This window comes from Panthera onca, chromosome B3 (genome assembly GCF_046562875.1).
Source record: "Panthera onca isolate mPanOnc1 chromosome B3, mPanOnc1 haplotype 2, whole genome shotgun sequence".
Classification (NCBI taxonomy): Eukaryota; Metazoa; Chordata; class Mammalia; order Carnivora; family Felidae; genus Panthera; species Panthera onca.
This window is the reverse complement of record NC_138344.1, coordinates 107103000-107129344: the sequence shown is the minus strand read 5'-3', so window position 1 is coordinate 107129344 and position 26345 is coordinate 107103000. Positions and strand designations below refer to the sequence as shown.

General features: G+C 37.3%; 1 protein-coding gene and 1 non-coding gene across 9 annotated transcripts in view; both read right to left on the bottom strand.

Annotated features, from left to right (window-relative positions):
- Positions 1–846: 846 nt before the first annotated feature.
- The window catches only part of SLC38A6 (solute carrier family 38 member 6), a 74426-nt gene continuing 48927 nt past the window's right edge, over positions 847–26345 (bottom strand). For 3 of the 8 annotated variants that reach the window (XM_060619983.2, XM_060619977.2, XM_060619982.3), the window contains 8 exons: positions 25690–25755; positions 25393–25446; positions 23675–23754; positions 21169–21269; positions 15664–15788; positions 14356–14500; positions 14142–14236; positions 847–1105 (listed from right to left, as the gene is read on the bottom strand). In XM_060619983.2, coding sequence (XP_060475966.1) covers positions 977–1105; positions 14142–14236; positions 14356–14500; positions 15664–15788; positions 21169–21269; positions 23675–23754; positions 25393–25446; positions 25690–25755 — 795 coding nt within the window. In that variant the 3' untranslated portion in view covers positions 847–976. Of the gene's footprint in view, positions 1106–4881; positions 13965–14141; positions 14237–14355; positions 14501–15663; positions 15789–21168; positions 21270–23674; positions 23755–25392; positions 25447–25689; positions 25756–26345 lie in introns of those variants that run through there. The other 5 variants (XM_078448175.1, XM_060619978.2, XM_060619979.3 and 2 more) reach the window with 5 other exon arrangements.
- Positions 1333–1405, bottom strand: TRNAN-AUU (transfer RNA asparagine (anticodon AUU)). The gene has a single exon. It is a non-coding gene; the product is annotated as a tRNA-Asn (tRNA).

The window sequence follows — 26345 nt, the reverse complement described above, 5'->3', positions numbered from 1 at the left end:
AGATATAAACAGAGAACTGAGTAAGAGAACCAGGGAACTACAAAAATGGTCTTCATTCTTTCCTCGTGGAGGTGCCCTGCCCTAGAGGCCCCACTCCCTTTGATTCCTACTTTTACCATCTAACTAGAAGTGGGGTCAAAGGGTTCTGATCCCAAACACAAAGCACCTTAGCTTGCTAGAAGTTCTGGGAGTCCAGTCTCTGAACTACCAACCTTGGTTTTAGAGAACCTAAGGAGATGCCTTTAAAGGGAAAAGCACAGAGCTGTCCCCGGCCCTCAAGATCTACTTTTTTCAAGGTCTGATCTTTTGTCTTTAAAAAAGAGCTATTTCCAGGGTGCCTGGGTGGGTCAGTCGATTGGTTAAGTCAACTTTGGCTCAGGTCATGATCTCACGGTTCATGAGATTGAGCCCTGTGTCCGGCTCTCCACTGACAGCCTGCTTGGGATTCTGTCTCTCTCTCTCTGCCTCTCCTCCACTCGTGCTCTCTCTCAAAATAAACAAACATTTAAAAAAATAACAGAAGACAGGCATTTCTCTACAGGCCCAATTGCAGACTAGTCAAGACAGACCTTGGATCAATAAGAGGACATTAGAGTGCTACTGAGGGGGCAACCTAACTTGTCTCACTGTAAGGGCCAAGCAAGGTTGGGTCCATCACATCTTCATGTGGGGATGGTCTCACAACCATCTCTGAGAGGAAGCAGGGGCTTACGTTTTTTCTGGTCATCTCTGGTTTTGAAGTCTACTTTTCCGAGCTTTCTGGCTCGCCTGGCTAGCACATACGCTATTCCTGTTCTGCCCCATGTGGCTCCAGGGAAAGGTTTACACACATGCTCACACAAGGCATTTCTGTGTATAGCTTTTATTGGTTTCAGGAGACAGAGGCAGGCAAGTTAAAACCGAATATTAGACGTTTCTGTTCTTAAAACACCCTTCAGCCACTTTTACTCACAGGCTCCAGACTCCCACCACTGGCTTAGCACCGGCTGCCTCTTTCCTTCTGCTTCTCAACTCCCAAATCCACGTTCTCTTTTACAAAGAGTACTTTAAATATTTCTTCAACTTCCTCTTCTCCTGCCAACCCATTCTCATAAGGTCTCACCTTCTTAAAAAAAAAAAAAAAAAAAAAACAGAGGTAAAATTCACATCATATAAAATGAACCATTTTAAATTATACAATTCACAGGCATTTAGTAAACTGTTGTGAAACCATATAGGGTCTCACCTTTCATCCCCAATGACTTATCAAGATAGTTTCCCACACAAAGACATGAAAGATTCTTCCCTAAGAGAAATTTTTTTTTAAGATTGTATTTTTTAAAGTAATCTCTACACCCAACGTGGGGCTTGAACCTACAACCCTGAGATTAATAGTCGCATGCTCTACCGACTGAGCCAGCCAGGCGCCCCCTAAGAGAGATTTAGGGTGCCAGTTGCTCCCCCTCCCTTAAACCTTGTTCTTACAGGGATAGAAGTCTTTTGGCATTTGAGGAAAAGATGCCATCAAGCAGCTACTTATCGTTTTGGAGAAGGAACTATAATTTGGTGGGGGGGGGGGGGCAGAGAGAAAGGTTGTGAAACATTTAAAATAGATTTTTTCACAGAAGGTGGTATTTTTAAAACTAATTTTCAGATTTACCACTCAATGGAATATCAGCAACTCACTTGCAAATCATTCAGCAAATACTTTTTTATATGTATTTTTATACATTATATAAATATAACATTTATTCATATTTGTTTTGCTACATATATATAAATACATATGTGGGTAGCAAAACAAATATGAACCACATGTTAAATTTCAGTGGTGGGTATATGGGCATATTATTCCAATTTAGATGTATGCTTGAAATTTTAGATAATAAAAAGTTGGGGAAAACTCATGGAGTAGAGCTTTTTATTTAGATAATTTATACTAAATGGTATAAAAATGTATTATCTATGATGTTTTAGGATATGAAAGGTACTGGACACATGTTTGGCATCAGCTGCGGTCCTTATACTGAATTGTTCAAACTAAACAAACCTCATAATAGATCCAAGGACTGGTTGGCCTAAACAATGATAACAAAATCCTGGAAGAGCAGTAGCAGTGGACGGCATCTCTTCTCAGAACATCACACACACAGGTCACCTCCTCTCCTGGGAATAGCACACACGTAAAGGACACAACTTTCTCATGGCATTCATTAAAGCCATAAGGAAACTCCCTAAACACACAATGAAGTAAGATTTAACAAATATTTACTGAGCGCCAGTTAAGTGAACTTCTGGTATTAGGAGTGTGTACACGCCAATATAGTATGTGCAGAACATGGTTTCTCTTTGGGGGTTAATTACAACCGAGTTGGGGAAAGTAGGTGCTTAAAAGCAGTGAAAAGCAAATAACACCACAAAATTTAAAGAGCAGTTATTACATCGTTGGTGAAAGTGTAAGTTGGTAAAACCTTTAATGGAGAGCAATTTAGTAATACCTACCAAAATTAGAAATGTGCATACCCTTTGCCTCAGGATTCCAATTAAATGGGTATGAATTTATCCTATAGATATGTTTATATGTGTGCCACATGATGTATGTATAAAGATAATAACTGAAGCATTATGTAAAACAGCAAAATTAAAAAAAAACTAAATATGCATAGGAAACTGGTTAAATTATGGTACATGCATTAACGAAATACTATGTAGTTGTTAAATAGAGTTAGGCTGCTTTTGACACAGAATATCTCCAAAACATAAGGTTGAAGCAAAAAATAAACAAGTGGAACTACATCAAACTTAAAAGCTTCTGTGCAAGAAAGGAAACAATCAAGACAGTAAAAAGTCAACCTATGGAATGGGAGAAAATATTTACAAACCATCTCTTATCTGATAAGGAGTTAATATCCAAAATATGTAAGAACTCCTACAACTTAATAACCAAAAAAGCAAATAACTCTATTTAAAAATGGACAAAGGACTTGAATAGACATTTCTCCAATGGCCAGTGGGTATATGAAAAGATGCTCGACATCACCATTAAGGAAATGCAAATCAAAGCCATAATGAGATATAACCTCACATCTGTTAGGATGGTCATTACAAAAAAAAAAAAAATCAGAAAATAACAAATGCTAGTGAAGCTGTGGAGAAATTGGGACCCTTGTGCACTGGTGGGAATGTAACATGGTACAGCTATTATGGAAAACAGTATGGAGGTCCCTCAAAACATTACAAGTAGAACTACCCTTTGATCCAGCAATTGCACTTCTTTGTATTTATCCAAAATAACTGAATGAGATATTTGTACTAGCATGTCTATGACAGCATTATCCACAATAGCCAACAGAGAGAAACAATTTAAGTGTCCACAGATGGATGAATGGACAAAGAACTTGTGGCATATACAATTGTGGTAATACATTGCAGTATTATGCAGCCCTAATAAAGAAGGAAATCCTGCCATATGCTACGACATGCATGAAACTTAAAGACACTATGCTAAGTGAAACAGCCAGTCACAAAGGACAAATACTGCATGATTCCACTAAAGCAGTCAAACTGATATAAGCAGAAAGTAAAATGATGGTAGCCAGGGATGGGGGGAGGGGAAAATGAGTTTTGTTCAATGGGCATAGAGTTTTAGTCATGCAAGATGAAAAAGTTCTAGAGTTCTACTGTATGTATAACAATATACATATAATTAACAATAGTATTGTATACTTAAAGGTTTATTAAGAGGGCAGATTACCTGTTCCGTGTTTTTTTTTTTTTTTTTTTACAATTGAAATGATGTGTTTATACATATCTTTAAATATATCTAAGTAAAAAGAAGTCAAGATGTAGAGGATTGCGCATAGTATGCCAACATTTGTGTGTGTGTATGTTTGTTCTATATACATAGTTAACGAGGCTTAACATATATTTGCAAAGATACAGAAAGTCGTAAGAGTGGTTGCTTCCAATGAGGAAAACTGGATGCTTGGGACAGACATTGCAGGGAGGCAATTTTGTAAATTTTGAATTTGTACCAATTAAATTTTAATATTACCAATCAAAAAATAGAACATAAAGAGATTTATAAAAAAGTAGGAAATATATTATATGGTACTAATGACACATACCAGAATAATTATCTAGATAACAAGAGACAAGTTGGAGTAGAGAATGCAGTATTTACAAGGCGGAACGTGAGCTGGGCCTTGAGAAATGGGAAGTGTTTGGATAGGTAGAGGAGAGCAGTAAGGACAGTCCAGGTGTGTACGTAGAGGCTGGAGTGGGGAGAGGACATGGGAAGTAAAAATGGAGAAGCAGGGTAATGAAAGGTAAATCGAGTGCCAGTAAGACAGTTTCAGCGTACTGCAGAATGTAGGTACAAGAGAAAAGGATGAAATAGTTTAGTAGATGATGCACGGAAATGTGGAATTCATGTGGTGGGCAGCAGGGAGCCACTGTAGGCTCTTGAGCAGGGAAGTCATATTATGAAAGCAGGATTCCAAGATCAGCAGACAAAAGAGACAAAATAAACCAAAAGACAGACAACTGTCAGAAGGCTAACGCAGCGATCCAGGGGTTGCCCATTGCAATCATCTGGGAAGCTTTAAAAATATATATTTGTGCCTAGGTCTCCACTGCCAGAGATTCTGATTTAATTGGTTTGGGGTGGAGCCTCATCATTGCCATTTTGAAAGCTCCCCAAGTGATTTTAAAGAGCAGCATGGGTTGAACATAACTGTCACAATCCAGGCACAAAGAGATGAAGGCTAAGATTCAGGAGCTGGCAGGAGGCTGGAGACAGGATAAAAGCACACTTAGGAGACGGGTCCAAGGAAGAACTGATGTGCTGACAGATCGGGGGTAAAGAGTGAAAAGATATACACAGTCTGTTAGATTTATGCATTCATTCAACAGATATTTATTAAGTCCCTCCCAAGTACCAGGTACCATACTGAGCTTGAAGATTTAGTGATGAGCAAAACAGACCAGTCCCAGTTCTTCAGAAACTTGTGGTCTAGTGGACACAGACAACAAACAAGACTTCCAGGGATGGCCTGTACAACTGGGTCTGAAGCTATCAAGCATGACCGCTATCAGGCTGCTTGTGTACATCAAGTGGTGGGGGGAGACGTCTCTGAGCTGGTGATACTTGAGCTGAGGCTTGAGTGATGAGGAGCTGAGTCTTCAAAGAGAGATGTTCTCTCTAGGAAAAGCAGTAAGCACGCAGGGACATGTTCAAGGCACGGAAATCTGTACAACGGAGAAGAGTCAAAGACTGATGGGAGATGAGGTCAGAGAAATACGTAGGTACAAACCAAACAGAGCCATGTGGGCCATGGCACAGATTTCATTCTCAATGACATGGGAGGCCTTGGAGGAAATTAAGCAGAGTAGTGACGTGATCTGATTTACATTTTTGAACAACCACTTTTGCAGTGTGAAAACAGACTGCAGGTTGCAGGAATGAAAGCAAGAAAACTGATTGGAAGGATAGATTAGAGCATGAGGTGCGCTGACAGGGGAAAACTGTGGAGGGGAATAGATTTGAATATGTCGACTTTAGGTAACTGGGCAGCATCTAAGCAGAAACGTCCCAGGACAACTGGACACATGGGAAACAGGTGAGAATTTAGGTTGTACCTACTGACTTGGAGACACTTTCAGGACTGAAGAAATGCATGTTAGAGGACACTACAGGACTATGGCAACTTTTTCCAAGAAGGGGACTAGTAACAACTTGGAAGAAAAGCCTCTAGTGGTGGGCTGCAGGGCTCTGTAGTTAGTTTTGTCTTACAGAACATCTTTATCTATGAATGGGATAAAGAAATGGCAGGATAACGCAGGATGTCAAAAACAGGGAACAATGATACACTGGAATCAAAACTTAAAAAAAGATCTCAATGGCTGGAAGAATGTACTAAAGTTAACAAGACAAAATTTAGATAGATAAAAAATAGATAACAAGTGTGTGTGTATAACATATATTTCTTCATATTAAAAAAAATAAATAGTAAAAGACCTAGAAATCTGGCAGTTCACCTAAAAGAGACCTGGGGCTTTTACTGATGATGTACTTTACAAGCCTAAAGTGTAAAGTCATTGTGAAAAAGCTGATGTAAAATCAGAGGAATTGACATTATTACAAAACTAGAACTTATTTTTCTAGGGAAGAATACATCAGTAGTGAAAATAAACTACATTGATCAGGATTATTTCTAGAACACTATTTTCTGATCAGGCTGCTGACTAGATGGCTGAAGTAGAGAAGGGAGAAGAGATATGAGATTTGAGGAACAGTCAAGTAATAAAACTATTTATATTCAATTCAGTGCTTAACAGCATACTCAAACTTTCCCCAAATATCGTGTTATCTAACTTGGGGAAATAAGGTGTATTTCCCCTGGTTGCGAGAAAACATAGTCTTCAAACATGAAAGTCTTCAGAGATTAAAGAAAACTTGTCCAAAATTAGACAAAAGAGGTAGAGCTGGGATTTGAACACAAGTAAATAGGACTTCAGAATCTTTATTTTTAAAAAAAAAGTCTCTCTCTCCATAAATATATGAAACTATAGATATAGATCTATGTTTTCCTTTTCTTTTTTTTTTAAATAATTTATTGTCAGGTTAGCTAACATACAGCGTACACAGCGTAGTTTTGGCTTCAGGAGTAGATTCCCGTGATTCTCCAATTAAAACACCCAGTGCTCATCCCAACAAGTGCCCTCCTCAATGCCCATCACCCATCTTCCCTGCTCCCAAACCCCCTACCCCCACCCTCAACAACCCTCAATTTGTTCTCTGTAATTACGAGTCTCTTGTGGTTTGCTTCTCTGTTTGTAACTTATTTTTCCTTCCCTTCCCCTATGGTCTTCTGCTAAGTTTCTCAAGTTCCACATACGAGTGAAAACACAGGATATCTTTCTTTCTGACTGACTTATTTCACTTAGCATAATACCCTCTAGTTCCATCCATGTTGTTGCAAATGGCAAGATTTCATTCTTTTTCATCGAATAGTATTCCTGTGTGTGTGTGTGTGTGTGTGTGTGTGTGTACACATACACATTACATCTTCTTTATCCATTCATCAGGTGATGGACATTTGGGCTCTTTTTGACTATTCTTGATAGCACTGCTATAAACATTGGGTACACGTGCCCCTACGAATCAGCACTCCTATATCCTTTGGATAAATTTCTAGTAGTGCTATTGTTGGGACATAGGGTAATTCTGTTTTTAATTTTTTTGAGGAACCTCCACTATGTTTTCCAGAGTGGCTATACCAGTTTGCATTCCCACCAACAGTGCAAGAGGGTTCCCCTTTCTCCACAACCTCACCAACATCTGTTGTTTCCTGAGTTGTTACTTTTAGCCACTCTGACCAGTCTGAGATGGTATCTCAATGTGGTTTTGATTTGTATTTCCCTGATGAGGAGTGACATTGAGCATCTTTTCATGTGCCTATTGGCCATATGGATGTCTTCTTTAGAGAAGTGTCTATTCATGTCTTCTGCCCATTTCTTCACTGTATTATTTGTTTTTTGGGAGTTGAGTTTGCTAAGTTCTCTAAAGACTTTGGATACTAACCCTTTATGTCATTTGCAAATATCTTCTCCCATTCTGTTGTTTGCCTTTTAGTTTTGTTGATTGTTTCCTTTGCTGTGCAGAAGCTCTTAATCTTGATGGGATCCCAACAGTTCATTTTTGCTTTTATTTCCCTTGCCTTTGGAGACGTGTCAAGTAAGAAGTTGCTGCGGCTGAGGTCAAAGAGGTTGTTGCCCATTTTGTCCTCTAGGATTTTGATGGTTTCCTGTCTCACATTTAGGTCTTTCCTCCATTTTGAATTTATTTTTGTGTATGGTGTAAGAAAGTGGTCCAATTTCATTCTTCAGTATGTTGCTGTCCAGTTCTCCCAGCGCCACTTGCCAAAGAGACTGTCATTTTTCCATTGGATACTCTTTACTGCTTTGTCGAAGATCAGTTGGCCATACATTTGTAGGTCCATTTCTGTGTTCTCTATTCTATTCCATTGGTCTCTGTGTCTGTTTTTGTGCCAATACCATACTGTCTTGATGACTACAGCTTTGTAGTATAGGCTAAAGTCTGGGATTGCAATGCCTCCAGTTTGGTTTTCTTTTCAACCTTACTTTGGTTATTCGGCGTCTTCTGTGGTTCCATGCAAATTTTAGGATTGTTTGTTCTAGCTCTGTGAAGAATACTGGTAATATTTTTATTGAGATTGCATTTGTATAGGTTGCTTTGGATAGTATCAACATTTTAACAATATCTGTTCTTCCAATCCATAAGCATGGAATGTTTTTCCATTTCTTTGTGTCTTCTTCAATTTCTTTCATTAGCTTTCTATAGTTTTCAGCATACAGATCTTTTACCTCTTTGGTTAGGTTTATTCCTAGGTATTTTATGGTTCTTGGTGCAATTTAAATGGGATCGATTCCTTGATATCTCTGTTGTTTCGTTACTGTATAGAAACGCGACTGATTTCTGTTCAATGATTTTATATCCTGCAACTGTTCTGAATTCATGTATTAGTTCTAGCAGTTTTTTGGTGGTCTTTTGGGTTTTCCATGTAGAGAGAGTACCACATCATCTGCGGAAAGTGCAAGTTTGACATCTTCTTTGCCAATTTAGATGCCTTTTATTTCATTTTATTGTCTAATTGCTGAGGCTAGGACTTAATCTATGTTTTCCTTTGCGTTAAGCAGTTGCATTACCAGGGCCATCTTGAAAAGGTTCAATCAGAAAATTCCAAGTTTTATTTGAGCTTTTTTCAGGCAAGAAATTCAGGGGTCTTATTTAACTTCACAACTTTAGGACTAGTGCAACTCTTAGTATGTATTATGTGCTCAGTAAACACTTACTCAGTGAATTAGCCAGCCCCTTTGCCTGTGTTGTGCATTGATCCACTGATCAGTAGAAGACAAAACACACACAAATTCAAACAGTGAGAAACATTTCTCTGGAGGTCTTGTTTCTTTATACCATCCCATATGACAATGCCTTTTCATCCACTTGTCTTTTTTTCCCCTGGCAACTCAATTTCCCTCTCTGCCCCTTTCCTTTGTCCCACAGGCGAAAAAACTTGTCCCCCTGGCCACCAGGCAAGATGAGTCTTCCTGCTCCTCGTAAGTGCTCATCTTGATGGACAGCCTCACAAACTAGGACAGTGGATCATGATAGTAAAAACATAGATCAGATTGTTCAGGAAGAGTGATTGTAATGAGGAAGCCATATCCACAATATCTTTACTCATCCTTCACCAAAATTTTGTTTTCTTATTTTTCCCTCTTCATTAAGGGAAGACTATAGGAGGATAATGTAGAAAAATGAACAAATTGTGTGCTTAAATTAGAAAAACAATTGTTTCAGTACTATATCAGGTTCTGAGAAGTTCTAAGACCAAAAATTATGACACCTAAGTTTTAGGCAAAGTAATTAGCAGGAAACAAAGTCTTTTTTCAATAGGGCTAATTCTAATAAAGTCAGAGAGAGTACTGTCAACATGCCAAGAAGAAAATCAGGTTAAAATTAACTGTTCGAGTCCTTTTGTTTCTAGCATCTATTTTCCATCTCTATATATTCTACTGGCACTGTCAGCGCGAGAGACCCCACACCCAGCTACCCACAGACTAGTATCTAGTAACCTGATCCGGCAAATACACAGGGCAAGAATGGAGAAGAGAAAAATCCGTTTACCTTAAAAAGAGATCTTCCAAATTCATTAACATCTCATACAGTGCTCGCCATTTCATTTGTGCCCACATAACCTTATTCCTAGGCTCTAAAATGTTTCAGAGTCAGATGGCTATAGCACTTCCACAAATGGCGGGGGATGGGGGGGGTACACATTTCAAATACAGAAGAGTACTGGTGCCAAAGGTCACATGGAGAAAGAAATGAATCTTTCCTAGCTAATCTCTGCTCACATCAGAGATCACCCCCCAAACGGGGGAGAAGAAAAACGGTCTTACAGGTTTATATACAGGCAAATAAAGAAGATGAGATTTTGCAAAGGTAAAAATGTTTTTAGAAGCACAAGAAGGCCCGTGATTAGCTGATAACCATTTAAAGGCATGTGTAAAGTTTACCTGAAAATGGATGGTATGCTTCTGCTTTTCCATTGGTGAATTTACCAAGGTACTAAACTTAAATTTAAAAGGTGTCACGGGAGAAGGAACAAAGGAACAAACAAAGCCAGAGAGGTTGGGCTGATCTGGTAACAAGCTACCCATCAAATGCGAGTTAGGAATTGCCACAGTAGAGAATGTATGGTACTTTCAAGACCAGGTCTATACCCAGATTGTGCTGAATTTCAGATTCTGCTTCTAGATGGAAAGGCAAAAAAACCCACAAAGATTTCCAGGCCTTGGGTGTTTAAAGGGCCTTCACACAGTAAATCAACCTACTCCTGTCTTGTTTTCTCCGCAGCCAGACTGAAATAATACAGCACCAGCAGAGGTGTGAATTACCCCCATTCATCTTAATGGAGTGTTAACTTCAAAGGCTTGTTTTAACCATTTAAATGCTAAGCTCATGAGTAAACATTCCGTTAAAAAAAAGGGTACAATTTAAACATTCACCTTCAACATACGAAAGTAATTTATATTCTCAGCACTTCGTTTTTTAATTTAGCAAACAAGTCTCCAAGTGTTAGAAAAGTATATATTTTGTACTTTACTTAGTTTTATTTTAAATAGTTCTTACCTAATAAATTATGAACGTTAAGCCCATAATGCGAGGGCCTATATTTCCCAGGAAAAATGTTGCGGAGTACTTGAACAAGGGTTTTTGGTAATCCTAGTGAAGGGGACACTGCTCTTACCTGCCATCTTATTAGCTTCCTCCACACTCATAGAGAAAGCTGTGATCCCGAAGAGGCAACCAGATAAGGCAGAATATTGAAGTAAAATAAAAGAAAAACACTTCCACAAATATTATCTCTTGACATTAACTAAGTTTTATGTTCAATATGTTACTTGTCCCTTTGCCAAACCTCTCATGATCCTATCCCATGAGCAGGTGACAAATGTATTAACTGATGCCCAGCTGTCATCACATTTAACATTTGCCCCACAGGGCATCCTTGCATCTGTTGCAGATTTAGTGTTATTTTGGTATTACTGGAATTAGATTTATGTAAGCAGCTGAACACCTATTTGTGTTTGGATCTATAATTTCATAAACAGAAAAAGAGGGTACAAGAATTAGCTTATCAGATTGATAGGCTCTGGCTGACCTGAAGCCACAGGGGAAGCCATGCCTGGCTGTGCCCCTGGGACCATGCTAAGTGCCCAGCTTCAGGAAGACATTAGTAGGAGAGCACAGCTGGGGCAGAACTGTGGCAAAACATGAAAAAGAGTGCACATGGGGCCAGTTCCCCTGTGAATGAAGGCTAGAGAAAGATTCTAAACATATTAGTTGTACAAGATGGAAGACGAAGAAATTCCCTGTCTCTGATTGAAAGTAAACTTATTTTACTGGTCCAGATGAAGGGATGGGGAAAAGGGGATAAATATCTGATCTAAGAGCCTGTTTTGGTCTGCACCTAATTTATACAGGGTCATTTAATCCTCTCAACACAACCCTGTATAATTGGTATTAACTCCATTTAATACCTATATGAAAGTGGAGGCTTGGAGAGGTTAAGTACTTTGTCTAAACTCACTGAGATTTGAATCTAAGTCTTCCTAACCCTCAAACTTGGACTTTTTCCATTATACTATGCTGATCCAAAGTTGCCAAAGAAATATCTTAACTCAAAAGGGAAGCTCAGTTGTCAATTTTTCTGCCCATTTCCTAAGTAGGAAGCAAAGGGGCACCTGCAAAAGTGTGTATTTCCATTCATGCAAATTGGTGCTTTGCATGCAATCCCCTACTTTACATGTGCACAGGGGTAGCATTACATTTTCACTGATACACCCTGGCTTTGGTAGGCTGCTAACAAGGTGCCTTTCACAAAGAGCACTCATGGGGAGAAGAGATCTAGCTTCTGCTTTCCAACCAAAAGTAAGCCACATCAATGGGAAACAATGATTTATAACCTCTGCACAAAACTTGATGTAAATTGTCACTATTTGTCTGTGTTTGCCAACTAGAAAGTCACGTGTTTAAGTGACAAAAGAGAAAGCTCAGAGAACTTCCAAATCCACAGTCAATCATCACAGCTCTATGTCATAATGAACAAAGGAAAATCACAAAAGTTTCTTAGAGAAGATTGGGAGGCAGGGCAAAATACCAAATGAAATAATCCCACAGTTTTGTTATTAGTGATTGATGTTGACAACATTAACCCACAGCTAAGATTCAATTTTGTATATAAAGCCAATACACTGATTTATTAAAAAACAAAGATTGACTCTGTACATTTAATAACACTAAAAACTTCTGCCTGTGATAAACACTGTTAAGAGAATGAGAAGGCAAGCCACCGATTAGGAGAGAAGTTTTGTAAAACACATTATCTGATAAAGGACTGGTATCTAAAATATACAAAGAATGCTTAAAAGCCAACAGTGAGAAAATAAACCAATTTAAAAAATGGGCAAAAGATCCAAACCTCACCCAAGAAAATATACAGATGGCAAATAAGCATATGAAAAGATGCTCCACATCATATGTCATTAGGGAAATGCAACTTGAAACAATGAGATATAACTACACACCCATTAGAATGGCAAAAATCCAAACCACTGACAACACCAAATGTTGGCGAGGATATGGAACAACAGGAACTCTCATTCACTGCTGTCAGAAATGTAATATATTACAGCTAGTTTGGAAGGCAGTTTGGCAGTTTCTTATAAGACTAAACATATTCTTACCGTATGATGCAGCAATTGTGCTCTTTGGTATTAACCAAAAAAGCTGAAACTTATATCCACACAAAAACCTGTACACACTTTATTCATAACTTTGAAAGCCAGGAAGAGGTCCTTCAACAGGTGAATGAAAACACAAACTGGCCCATCCATACAGTGGAATATTATTCAATAATAAAAAGAAATGAGCTATATGAAAATGCATGGAGGAAACTTAACTGCATTTTGTTTAAGTGAAAGAGCCAGCCTGAAAGGTTAGATAATATATAATTCCAACTATATGACATTCTAGAAAAGGCTCACAGGGAAAGGCTCACAGTTTTTATGAAGTCAGTCAAAAGATCAGTGGTTGCCAATGCTCGCATCAACAGTGAACTCTCAGGCAAACTATGTACTTTAGTAAATAATACTGTATCAAGGGGTACCCAGGTGGCTCAGTCGGTTAAGTGTCTGACTCTTGATGTTGGCTCAGGTCATGATCTCCTGGTTTGTGAGTTCCAGCCCCGTGTCAGGCTTTGTGCTGCCAGTGCGGAGCCCGCTTGATATTCTTTCTCTCTCTCTCTCTCTCTCTCTCTCTCTCTCTCTCTCTCTGCCCCTCCCTTGCTCATGTTCTCACTCTCTCTCAAAATCAACAAACTTAAAAAATGTTTTACAAGTACTGTATCAATATTGGCTCATCAAGTATAACAAATGCACCACATGAATGCAAGATTTCAACAATATGGGAAACTATGGGTGTGTTGGGGATCAGGGGATATATGAGAACTCTGTACCTTCTGCTCAATGTTTCTGTAAACATTAAATCTACCCTAAAAACTAAAGTCTATTAATTTTTAAAAAAATACAAAGGTTGACCTAACATATCAAAGAACATTTTGAATTTTATTTTAATTAAAACTGCTATAAACCCACTTTCCGCTACCTATTCCCATTTTGTTCTGCTTTTCTGTTAATAATGTTTATAAAAATGTACCCATATAAAAAGGATTCATCAAAGGTGCCTTACAGAATTATTCCTTTTTGCATATAGAGGTAAATTATTCTTTGTAAGAAGTGGGAAAATATTTGTTTCATTTACTAATCCAATTAAAAATGATTAGTGCTAAACTAAAATTCCCAACCAAAATTCCAAAGATGAGCAAAACAAAAGCCTGTGGGGAAAAAAAAGATAAAGAACAATTAGAGTATTTTAAACCTCCACCTTCCTCAATAATGTATGTTATAGTTCAAAATACATGAACTTTCTTGATGTAGATAAACTACTCAAGTACAAAATGACAAATTATTTCTTAAAATAGAATTATTAAAAGAAATAAAAGGTAACCTACCCCAAGTTTTTTCCACGAGAGAAAATCCTCTCTGCTAAGTTTAAGATAAAATAGTCCTGGGAATATAAAAATCAAACACGTTGATGTACTGGAACCTTTAAGTGGGAGGGGAAGCAAGAAAAAAAAAAAGAGGATATTGCCAGATTCAGATGCAGGACCGGATGACAATTTTGATCTATTCTGTTACATGGATTTTTTGAAATAGAAAACTTACCAACCACACCAAATATATTCCTAATGTCAGGAACATATATTGCAAGTAAAACAATGGTAACATTGAGTGCTAGAGTGATCAAAGAATGGCGAGTCCATGAGAATGGAAAATTGGAGAAAAACATCATCATTAAAGCTCTTCTTGCCTGTATAACAGAAAAAGATTTAAGCAGAGAGATTTAAGCAAAGCCAACATACTTGCTTAGGGAAACACAGGTACAGTATAGTAAGCATGACATCCTTGCTCCCTACACCATTTAGATTTTTAAAAAAATACAGTATAAACGATTATTATAAAGTGTTTAGGACAAATCAACTAAGAAATACACCTTTCTGAGTGAGCTTAATAAAAATTATTTTGCTTTAATTCTTGAAGAAATGTTCACATTCAATGTCTTTAGGTTGCATAATTTTCAAAATGACCAACAATAACACTGTGTGATGAAATCTCAGAGAATCATTTTCATTAAATTCACAAAGAACAAAAGGTTTGAAAAGAAAAAAGAATCATGCTATGGGAAAGAAACACCATGTACTATTTTATTTTATATTATCTGTTTCATAGCATGTAAATATGAAAACTAGTTCATGACACTTCCCACTGCCAAGGCGAGCAGCAGGCAGTCATACCCCACAAATGTTTACCCCCCACCGCTGCCCTCCTGGCTGTGCAGTCTACACAGGAAGTGGGCCAAAAATCTTGAAGGCCCAGTTCTTCGGGAACTTGCTGTTGAGGGATTCAAGACATTCATGCAGAAACATTCATACCTCAAGCCTCTGTTTCCATTTTCTCAGAAATTCTTAAGATTCTTACATATGGCAACTAAATACAGAATGAAGATCTGTTCTGCCCCTTAATTATAATTCTCAAGCAAATACAATATTTTGACTAAGATTAAATTAGAATGTCTATGTGAAAATAAATCTACAATAAACCAGAACGAGCTTATTTTTGCTGACTTGACTTTTGCTTCTTCATGCACATTCTTTTGAAAACAGAATACAGAATTAAAGGAGGGGGGGAAACCCCAAACTTTAGAAGAACCATAGTCTCTAAATTGGAAACAATGCTGTGGGAGAGCGTAAATCTAAACTAAATCTCAAAAAGCACAAATTAGCTTAGTGGTTCACTGTTATTTTTGTGCCTTCATGGGGCCATATGCAAGTATGAGGTCTTTGATCAATTACCTGACAAATGAATAAGATATACAAGACTAGATGTGATTCAAACATTCCAGTCTGCAAAGAATTAGCGTTGCCATATCAGGGAGCTGCTACATTAAGCAACAAGACCTTTAAGAGTACTTACAGGGAAGTGGATTAGAGGGACTGTCAAAAGCACAGCAAATAGTATGCATAGCTTCACAGCCATGACAACAACATCATGTGGCAAGTACTTGCTATAACCTTGCAGTAATTCTGATGCCACTTTGTCTGTAAATTAAAAAAATAAGAAGGATCACATTATAAACTACTATGATATCAATAACAGCAAAACTATTTTTCTTTGCACAAATGGATCTTAACAAATTTTGGATTCTGAGTACCAAATCCATCTCTGGCCTTTTCCCTAGCCTTTGAAACATAGAGACATTAGTTAAATATCTGCTTTAAAGTGACAATCTTTTCTTTTAATTAAACTAGAAATCAGCAGAACTTCTAAAATTATGACCATGAAAATACATATATACGTATACATATCTATATATATCTATATATACATATAATTTGAGAACTTTTCCATAATCCAAAGGTCTTGAACATTTGTTTGTTTTGTAAGGTGCTTTCACATGTATCATTGAAAGGGTATCATGTGTACCCTTATAACAATTAAGAGGGTAGCTAGGCTGAAAAATATTAATGGACTTGCCCAAGATCACACAGCACAAAGGGGCAGAGCTCGAAGAGCTAAAAGAGTACCCACTTTTTTTTTGGTGCCAAAGCCAATACCCTTTCCTCAATACCGTAACGTTTTCTAGAATCTTACACTTCTGTACATGTTGTCTGTTTCATCAACATTTCACCTGTAAATTCCTCTTTCATAAGAAAATGTAGTTGTAGGGAAATGGCTTACTCAGCAAGCCAGTGGTAGTCAGTGACAGAATTTGTACATGCTGACCATGCTTTGCTCCATGTCAGTCTTCCATTTTCCCAATGTCTTCTGCGCCCCTAGTCAGACGAGGGGTACGAAGATTGAGCGTTCTCAAGAACGCTCCATGTCCTGCCTTGCAGTGAAAGATCAGTCTGTACTTAAAATAGAATACTGTCTTTTATTTTTAAGTAGGCTTCATGCCCAGTGTGGAGCCCTACGTGGAGCTTGAACTCATGACCCTGAGATCAAGACCTGAACTTAGATCAAGAGTTGGGTGCTTAACCAACTGAGCCACTCGGGTGCCCCAAAATAGATGGTGCTTTTTAAACTGGAGAGTAATATGTTTTCAAAGAGATGCTTTGGAGGAAATAAAAAACTAACACACCTCTGTTTTCAAGGAACTTAATATTTAAAGCAGCAATGAGATGAACATATACACATAAAATAGAAAGCGTATAAATACAGATATACACGTACGTGGCAGTAGTTGTTCTAAACAAAGAGTGATTGTGAATAGGGACAGGTAACTATGACTTTGATATGGAGGAAGGAGGAAACACAGGGAGGCTTGGGGGGAGTCATGATATAGTGAAGAGCAGGAAGGTAGAGGGTCCTGAATTCTGGGACCACACAGACTGATGTTCAAATTCCTCTACTTACTAGCAACCTAACTTCTCTGAGTCTCTTCGTTCTTACATCTGTAAAATGGGACACTAATATTTTGATGTGTGGAGTTACTGAGGTCCATAAATGAGTTAATGTATGGGTGGAGAAAGAGATTCTTTCTCAGAGGAAGAAGTAACATAAGCAGAAGCCCTGAAGTAGCACAGAGAATATGCATCTGAGAAAATGAGCAGTCTAGTAGTAGTAAGTACTTACAGAGGCTGAAACAGGATGTGCTGTAGAGCAGAGAGAGAATATTGGGTGATAAGGCCAGAAATGCATTTAAGACCCAGTAACAGAGCTGTTCAGGAGGTTTGTACTCAATCTGGTGGGCTACAGAGATGCAATGACTTATGAAGATTGGGGTACTAGGATCTGAACTAGGCAGGAAGAAAAAGATACCCAAAATTGAAATAAGAGTTAGAAGGTTACTGTCATAATAACTGAGAGATAATGACAATCTGAACTAGACTAGTGATAATGGAAAAGGGAGAAAAACCAATTATCTAACGTATCAAAGAACTACCTTACACAATGGGAGATTAATGGACTAAGTAAGAGATTAAGAAGAGCCAGGAAAGCCGGATTCTATTTCCAAGTCTGAGATATTTGCAAGTCTTTGAAAAAATATGGCAAACTATTTTCTTTCTACTTTTTGAATCATGAAAATGAGCTATTAACACTGCTTAACAATTCTGTAGACTCTTAAAATGGTCTGGTTATTATGCAACATTTGGGCATTGGCCTGGCTCCCCAGAGGAACACTTTTTCTTCCTCACCTTATAATGCTGTAACGTCTGTAAAGAGCCAATATTATTAATCTAGGTACATACTTATAGGTCCCTGTAATCTGACAAAATTTAGATATTAACTAAGCCTTGGGAGCACTGGATAAAAGGATCCCAAGCAGCTCCAGAAGTCAGAAAAGCTAGATTATAAATTCAAAATATCTGTTACATATCCACTTTCTCCTTTCCCAGGATGAAAACATTTCTTCCGAGCCAGTCAATTCTGTGTTCTTAGCTGAGCCTTAACATATGTGAGGGATAGAGTACAACACACTTCTCTGAATTCAGACAAATCTCTATAAATCTTAGTAAGGACCTCTGCAAGTTATATATGCTATTAAGCCAGGAGGCTGTCTTGTGTAATACACATTGTCAAACCATCTGAAGTTTAGAAAGATTACCACAGAGTAGCAGAAAGATTACTAGATTAGTATTCAGGAGACATGCTACTACAAATATTGTTAACAGGTCACTTCATTTCTTTGGGCTTCAGCTGCTCATTTACAAAATGAGTTCAAGGCCTTAATTTGTGACTAGCCCTTTTGATAATTGCTCAGTAATTTCTCTCCATAAGAATGAGAGCTACTGATATCTCAACAGAAATATACCAAAAAAGATGCTCCTTAGTGATGATTAACAGCCCCCCCAAAGCTATTGTGAACGGAAAAATCAATATCTGAATCTTCTTTGGTCTTTGGAGAAGGAATTACTTTTATATCATTCTTTCTATCACCTACCTACAATAAGATTTTTCTTAGGTGTGCATTTCTCCATTAGATAAAATGTGGACAGTCTGAAGAATTTGCGGTGCATTAAGTCAGAGACAACATAACAGCTTTACCTGATAACAAGGACAATCCCTGTGTAGGAAATATTTCATTTACATAATGAAAATGTTTCGCCTCTGTGTTCATGGAACAATAGATCAGTAGATAGGTAGGTAAGTAGACAGAGATATATAGATATGTCTGGAGCTTAAGTGAGCCAGGTTCTTCCAAAAGATAATCGACAAAAACTTGGGATGAAGGAAATCTGGGTTCTCTAGCATAATTCCTGAGGAGGGAACATAGTAATAAAAGCACTACCTTTGGAGACAGTCAGAATTGGATTCAAATCCCAACGCATCATTCATTAGCTGCAAGTATCTGGCCAAATTGCTCAAGCTATGTGAACCTATACCTTGTAGAGTTGCTGTAAGGATTAAGGTAAGCAATGTATATAAGATACCTGGCATTTACACAGGAAACGTTAGCTCAATAAATGTTTTAGCATCCATCCTTCTTCCACTTTCCCTTCAATGTAAGCTTTCTGATAATTTAATACAGAATTTCATGGCAATTTATATAACTATTCCTCAGCTATCCTGGAGATTGGCAGGCCATTTGAGGCTTCTTCCAGATAGCTATCCATAAGGAGGAAAAGGAAGTCTATTTTTTGGACTCTTTCTCAATGTTGAAGATTCCTAAATATAGTAGTGTTTGCGCCAGTGACAATTTTAATTTAGAAAAATACACAGCTAATCTGCTATACTAAGTTTTTGCTCAATCTCAACAGAGAGCTTGCTATAGTATCTTATTATTCTAGAAAAGTCTTACCGGGCTCAAGTCTGTGCAAAAACTTACAAACCCAACAACCAAAGATAGAGCTTATATAGTTCAAGAATTTTGTTTTATGAGCCATGATCAAAAAAGCTTATCCATCTGCCTTAATTTTCTTTGTAGTATATCCAGCAGGGTGTCATACTCGTGTTGGAGATGATGCTTTTCCTGATGGTGTGCACAGAGCTCTACCATTTTTATCCTCCATCAGTACAAAATGCAAGAGCAGATTTAGATTAATGAATGGCCTTTCTTACTGTTAAAGCAGCATAGAGATAGCAGGAAAGGGACTAGAGAACAATTATAATTTTCTCATATAATTCAAGAGCATACACATTATACTATTAAGTTACCATATTTAACTTAAATTTCATTAAAGATAGTGAGAAGTACAGTGCTGAAAAACTGAGCACCTGAAATTATAAAATGACTATAACAATAATGACAATAATAATAACAGTAACCATCAGCAGTAGCTCTCCTTTGTGGAAGACTGCTATGTGCCGGATACTATAATAGGCATTTTAGACATAACTCATTTCCTCCTCAATAAAACTCTATGCAATTTTCTGTTACAGATTAGAAGATGAAAAGATTACAAGGTGAGTGTCCTGTTCAAGCTAGTTAGAGCAGAATAGTTATTTGTACCATATTTGATGGATTTCAAAATCCATACTCTTTCCACTGGGATTAGGAAAGGTAGCTGGTTTAGTAAAGGTAGCTGTGCAAGTAAACATCCAAAAACTTGTCAGACTTGGAAAAACTCTGGGAGAGAAGCAAAGTTCCATTAGAAGTAATCATGGATGTCTAAAACCTGAAACATGTGCACAAGGCTATCAACCATAAAATCAGTCATAACAGCTAAATATCACCAGAGTAATAACAGCCATTTACTTGAAGAGCTGTTATAAAAGCACTCATAAGCTGAAAAGTGTATTCCAGAATTGACAAATTGAGTGCAATTTGTTATAATGGGTTTGTTTGCAAATTAAATAGGTTTGCAGATTAAACAAAAGAGCCTACAATTTTTTTTCTTACTCTGGACTTTTAAGTTTTACTTTTTCTTTAGGTTCTTTTTAGAACAGAAAAAAACACATTCCAACCAGACAATTTTTCAAAAATAAATAAAAATTTACTTAATTTTTTTAAATTTAAGAATTTAAAAGAATCCTTTTACCAAATTTAAGGGGGGAAAGGTATCATAGAACGTACAATGCCAAATTGTGCAAATTAAGTGTGAAGGCAAAGATCTCTCAGATCTAAGTATACAACTACAGTCCAGTGTAAAACCCTTTCCTTTCTCAAGTTGTTCTTTTGCAATTAAGATGACTGATTCTCCCAACCTCCCAAACTAGATTCCAAAATATTGAATTCTTAGAAAATAAAATCATGATTGTACATTTGTTTCTTGTAGAAAGACAGCAATGTCCCTAAGCCTTTGGCTTTACTTAGGTGTTAAAATTTTTTTTATATGAAATTATTAATCTTGAACTTGATCCATATTTTTAAGAGAAAGAAAATCAATTTTTTAAGGCCCATAAAGCTACTACAGTACTACACTGAATTTAGCAGCCTAAATTAACTTACTAACAAAAGGCGGAAACAAAGTCTATATTCAGGTGTGAGATCAACTAGAGAACAATTTGTCACTGATAATTAAATAATATACTTACCATAAAACGTGAGGTACCCAAAGAGTGCAGATATAAAATAAATGAGAAAACTTAAAGCAATTGCTGTATTGGTTGCATTTTGCATTCTTTTCTTTGAAGGGCTAAAAGACAAAAATGGCAAAAGTAGAAAGTGTGATCTGAATTATATTTAAAGAAACAAATATCAACCAAGCTAGTCAAGAGGATTCCTTAATTGTTCAAGAACTACTTCATTAATAACTATATACTAGAATTTTTGATTTGAAATTACTGCACAAAGATTTTGCTCCCAGGAAACATTTTTTTTCCTTTTTTCAATTTTTAATTTATTTTTTTAATTTACATCCAAATTAGTTAGCATATAGTGCAACAATGATTTCAGGAGTAGATTCCTTAATGACCCTTACCCATTTATCCCATCCCCCCCTCCCACATCCCCACCAGTAACCCTGTTTGTTCTCCATATTTAAGAGTCTCTTATGTTTTTGTTCCCTTCCCTGTTATTATACAATTTTTGCTTCCCTTCCCTTATGTTCATCTGTTTTGTATCTTAAAGTCCTCATATGAGTGAAGTCATATGACATTTGTCTTTCTCTGACTAATTTCGCTTAGCATAACACCCTCCAGTTCCATCCACATAGTTGCAAATGGAAAGATTTCATTCTTTTCGATTGCCCAGTAATACTCCATTGTGTGTGTGTATATATATATATATATATATATATATATATACACATACATACATACACACACACCACATCTTCTTTATCCATTCATCCACCGATGGACATTTGGGCTCTTTCCATACTTTGGCTATTGTTTATAGTGCTACCAAAAACATTGGGGTGAAATGTGCCCCTTCGAAACAGCATACCTGTATCCCTTGGATAAATACCTAGTAATGCAATTGCTGGGTTGTAAGGTAGTTCTATTTTTCATTTTTTGAGGAACTTCCATAATGTTTTCCGGAGTGGCTGCATCAGCTTGCATTCCTACCAGCAATGCAAAAGAGATCCTCTTTCTCCACATCCTCACCAACATCTGTTGTTGCCTGAGTTGTTAATGTTAGCCATTCTGACAGGTGTGAGGTGGTATCTCAATATGGTTTTGATTTGTATTTCCCTGATGATGAGTGATGTTGAGCATTTTTTCATGTGTCGGTTGGCCATATGGATGTCTTCTTTGGAGAAGTGTCTATTCATGTCTTTTGCCCATTTCTTCTCACTGGATTATTTGTTTTTTGGGTGTTGAGTTTGATAAGTTCTTTACAGATTTTGGATACTAACCGTTTATCTGATATGTCATTTGCAAATGTCTTCTCCCATCCTGTCAGTTGCCTTTTAGTTTTGCTGATTGTTTCCTTCACTGTGCAGCTTTTTATTTTGATGAAGTCCCAATAGTTCATTTTTGCTTGTGTTTCCCTTGCCTCCGGAGACATGTTGAGTAAGAAGTTGCTGTGGCTGAGGTCAAAGAGGCTTTTGCCTGCTTTCTCCTCAAGGATTTTGATGGCTTCCTGTCTTACATTTAGGTCTTTCATCCATTTTGGGTTTATTATTGTGTATGGTGTAAGAAAGTGGTCCAAGTTCATTTTCCTGCATGTTGCTGTCCAGTTTTCCCAGCATCACTTGCTGAAGAGACTATCTTTATTCCATTGAATATTCTTTCCTGCTTTGTCAAAGATCAGTTGGCCATACATTTGTGCGTCCACTTCTGGGTTCTCTATTCTGTTCCATTGATCTGAGTGTCTGTCCTTGTGCCAGTGCCATACTGTCTTGATGATTACAGCTTTGTAATACAGCTTGAAGTCAGGAAACATTCTTCAGTAGGACCAAACTCTTTGTTGTTTTGTTTTAAACAAACACCTGACTAGCTTAGTCAGTACTGCATGTGACTCTGGATCTCAGGGTTGTGAGTTCAAGCCCCACGTTGAGTGTGGAGATTACTTAAAAAGAGGGGTGTCTGGGTGACTCAGTTGGTGAAGCAGCCGACTCTTTATCTCAGCTCAGGTCATAATCTCACAGTTCATGGGATCAAGCCCTACATCAGGCTCTATGCAGACAGCATGGAGCCTGCTTCAGATTCTCTCTCTTCCCCTCCCCTGCTGGTTCTCTCTCTTTTTCAAAACAAATAAACTTTTAAAGAAAATAAAATAAAGTCTTGGGGCACCTGGGTGGCTCAGTCGGTTAAGCGTCCAACTTCGGCTCAGGTCATGATCTCAGGTCTGTGAGTTCGAGCCCCGCATCAGGCTCTGTGCTGACAGCTCAGAGCCTGGAGCCTTCTGTGTCTCCCTCTCTCTCTGACCCTCCCCCGTTCATGCTCTGTCTCTCTCTGTCTCAAAAATAAATAAACGTTAAAAAAATTTTTAGAAAATAAAATAAAGTCTTAAAAAAAACAAAAAAAAAACTAACGCTGAGAATCCAGCGATGAGAGAGAAGGATTCATAAAGGAGAATGTCATTCAATCTGAAAGTCCAAAAAGTAAAAAGAAATACTTAATACATTTAAAAGATTCCAGAATTCTATGGTACCTTTGAAGTTCACAGTATATGGGCAATACTGAGGTATGGCAGAGAAATGAAAAAGCCATGGTAGGTATGGCATAAGCACTCTGAAAAAGAATTTAAAAAGATCAAATATTAAATGCCACTGTTTAAACCACTACTTCATTTGACAATAAACTCAGGTCTCCAAAAAAAATCAAATTGGTTCAATTTACTTCATCTTTCATGAATCATCTCTTTATAAAAGGATGTTTCATGTTTTTGTTTGTTTTTTTTTTTAAAGAGAGACACAAGTATGGTCACCAACAAATGTTTCACTTAATAGTTAGACAGCCTGTGCTAGCCAGAAAAATTCTTGGCTGGCTTCTATACCACGGTTGGCATACCACCAACTGAATCGAATGGAATACTGAAAATATTAATCCCATCTTTGCATTTTAACTAGGGTCTCTTTCATTGGGAATGAACATGATATATTCTAGACTGACAAATTCTTAAAGATCCATTGGAATATACAAACATAATTGTTTTTTTTTTTTTTTTTTAATTAGAACACTTAAGAGCCTGAGGAAGTTATAAAGCAAACAAATTACCATCTAAATGAAAATGCCATCTTTATAAAATTAATGGCAATTTACTTTCTCTTTTCTACTTTAAACATTTTTCTAACTTTAGGCTCTTCAGCAAGCGTTCCAGACGACTGAAGAACTATCTTGGTATATAATGCCTCCTAAAATACCTGAAGGGAGCTAGGAAGGAAAGCTGTAGCATTTCCTGAGCTTGGATTAGGGGAATGAGAGTTTAATTCACAAAATCTCTTTCATATATTGCTCAATTTCCTGGTTTGTCAATTACCCTACCTGGATCTTTAAGGCAGATGGCCTTTAACATGTAAAGGATGTAGTAATCTCCTTTGTGGAGCCAGAGAGACATTTTTTCATAGAAAAACTAGGGATTAAAAAGAAAATTCTGCATGGAGCAGTTAGCACACCAACATGCTACACTGATAAGAGTTGTCTAAGAGTGGAGGGGATTCTAGTACCTGGGACTTGGATTTCAACAGAATACAAAAATGTAGATGAAGAAACATGCAGCAACAGGGAGGACTTTGGGCTCTTCTAGAACAGTAAAGGAGAGACCTCCAGATCACAGTTCCTGTCTCCTCTGCTGATGTTCAGGGGCTCTTGCAGATATTTCCAGGATTCTAAGACTCTTAGAGATAGCAAGGAGACTTGATCTGCTAGTCTCCAATCTAAGCATCATAAATTTCAACTCTGGAATTTCAGCCCGAAGATATATTGGCAGCACTCAACTGCTGGTCCAATGATGAGGCTGTTTAGCTACAGACCAAGGTTCTACTCACAGGGGAGGAGTTTTTGATATAATTGGCTATTTAGCTTTATAAGTCCAGAAGGCAACAGGAAGTCTGTATCCACAGAGGACCTTATTGGCCAGACCAGACATTCGGTAAATCTGTTCTTTTAGGCAGTGGCCCATTTAAAACAGGCTCCATTTAAAGGCATGCCAAGAAAAAAAGAAAGAAAAAAAAAAAAAAGGTGGCTGTTTCATAATGGGCCACCCTGTGTTAAATAATATTATTCTTCTGGTAGGCAACCCTATACTTAGCACTTTCATGAAAATTAATTAGCTACAGGTACAAAGACCTAAGAGACCCTGTTACACAAATCTCTTAAAACTTGAAATGTGAAAAATCAACCAAAAGTATCTGTTAATAACTTACACACCTCTTTGGAGAAATGAAAGAGCTTTGGTTTACAATCATCTGTAGCATTTGAAATCTGTTTAAGAGGATACAGGGGAAAAAGAGAAACCAACAGTCATTAAAAGCCCAAATTCATCCACAAAAATGATGTAGTTATTATTACTAGGCTTTCAAATAAAAACATTTCAAAACAAAGTTCCAAATTGCAATACAGCCATTACTTTTTCATTAATTAGGAAAAAAATCATTCTTGCTCTGTTTTTTTTTTTTCTTTTTAACTTAAAATAAACAGGAAGAAACTGAAAATGTAAACTATTACCTGGAAAGATTGTTCTATATAATTTAATGGCAGAGGACAAGGGATGGACCATTTTTTAATTATTACCTGCAAGAATAAATAGAATCCACACTCAAGATTATTTCTTATGAAATTCATGACAAGAAAATGATTTCAAACAAGTCAGCATTACTTCAATTAAATGAACTCCATCCCAACTAATAGCTAACAGAAGATTCTTTGCTTCTATGATCTTTTGCCAGTTAGAATGGGTTGTCACTTAACATGGCTGCCTACTGTGAGAGGGAAAGGGGAGTGACGCATATCTGTTTAGTGGGGAATCTCCCCCCTTAAACACTGAGTACTCTCGTGTCAACTTTCAAAACTCTAATAGCATCAAGGCATTAAAACAAGTACAACTCAAAATGGGAACATGATGCTTTTAGTGACAATGGTATAAGACTATGGTTATTTGTGGACCTGGCATCAGTAGCGATAGAGAAATATTAATACCAGTTCTGGAAATGGCCACAGACAGAAATAAGGAGAGACCCCATACAAAGCAGGAGTTCAGGGATTCCTGATTCAAAGCACCATCCTCCTGGCTGCTTTTAGACTTGTATTACTTTTCGTAAATGTAGATAAAGCTGGCTAAGAGTAACAGCACGTAGCTATTGAACTCCAGCTGGTACAAAGAA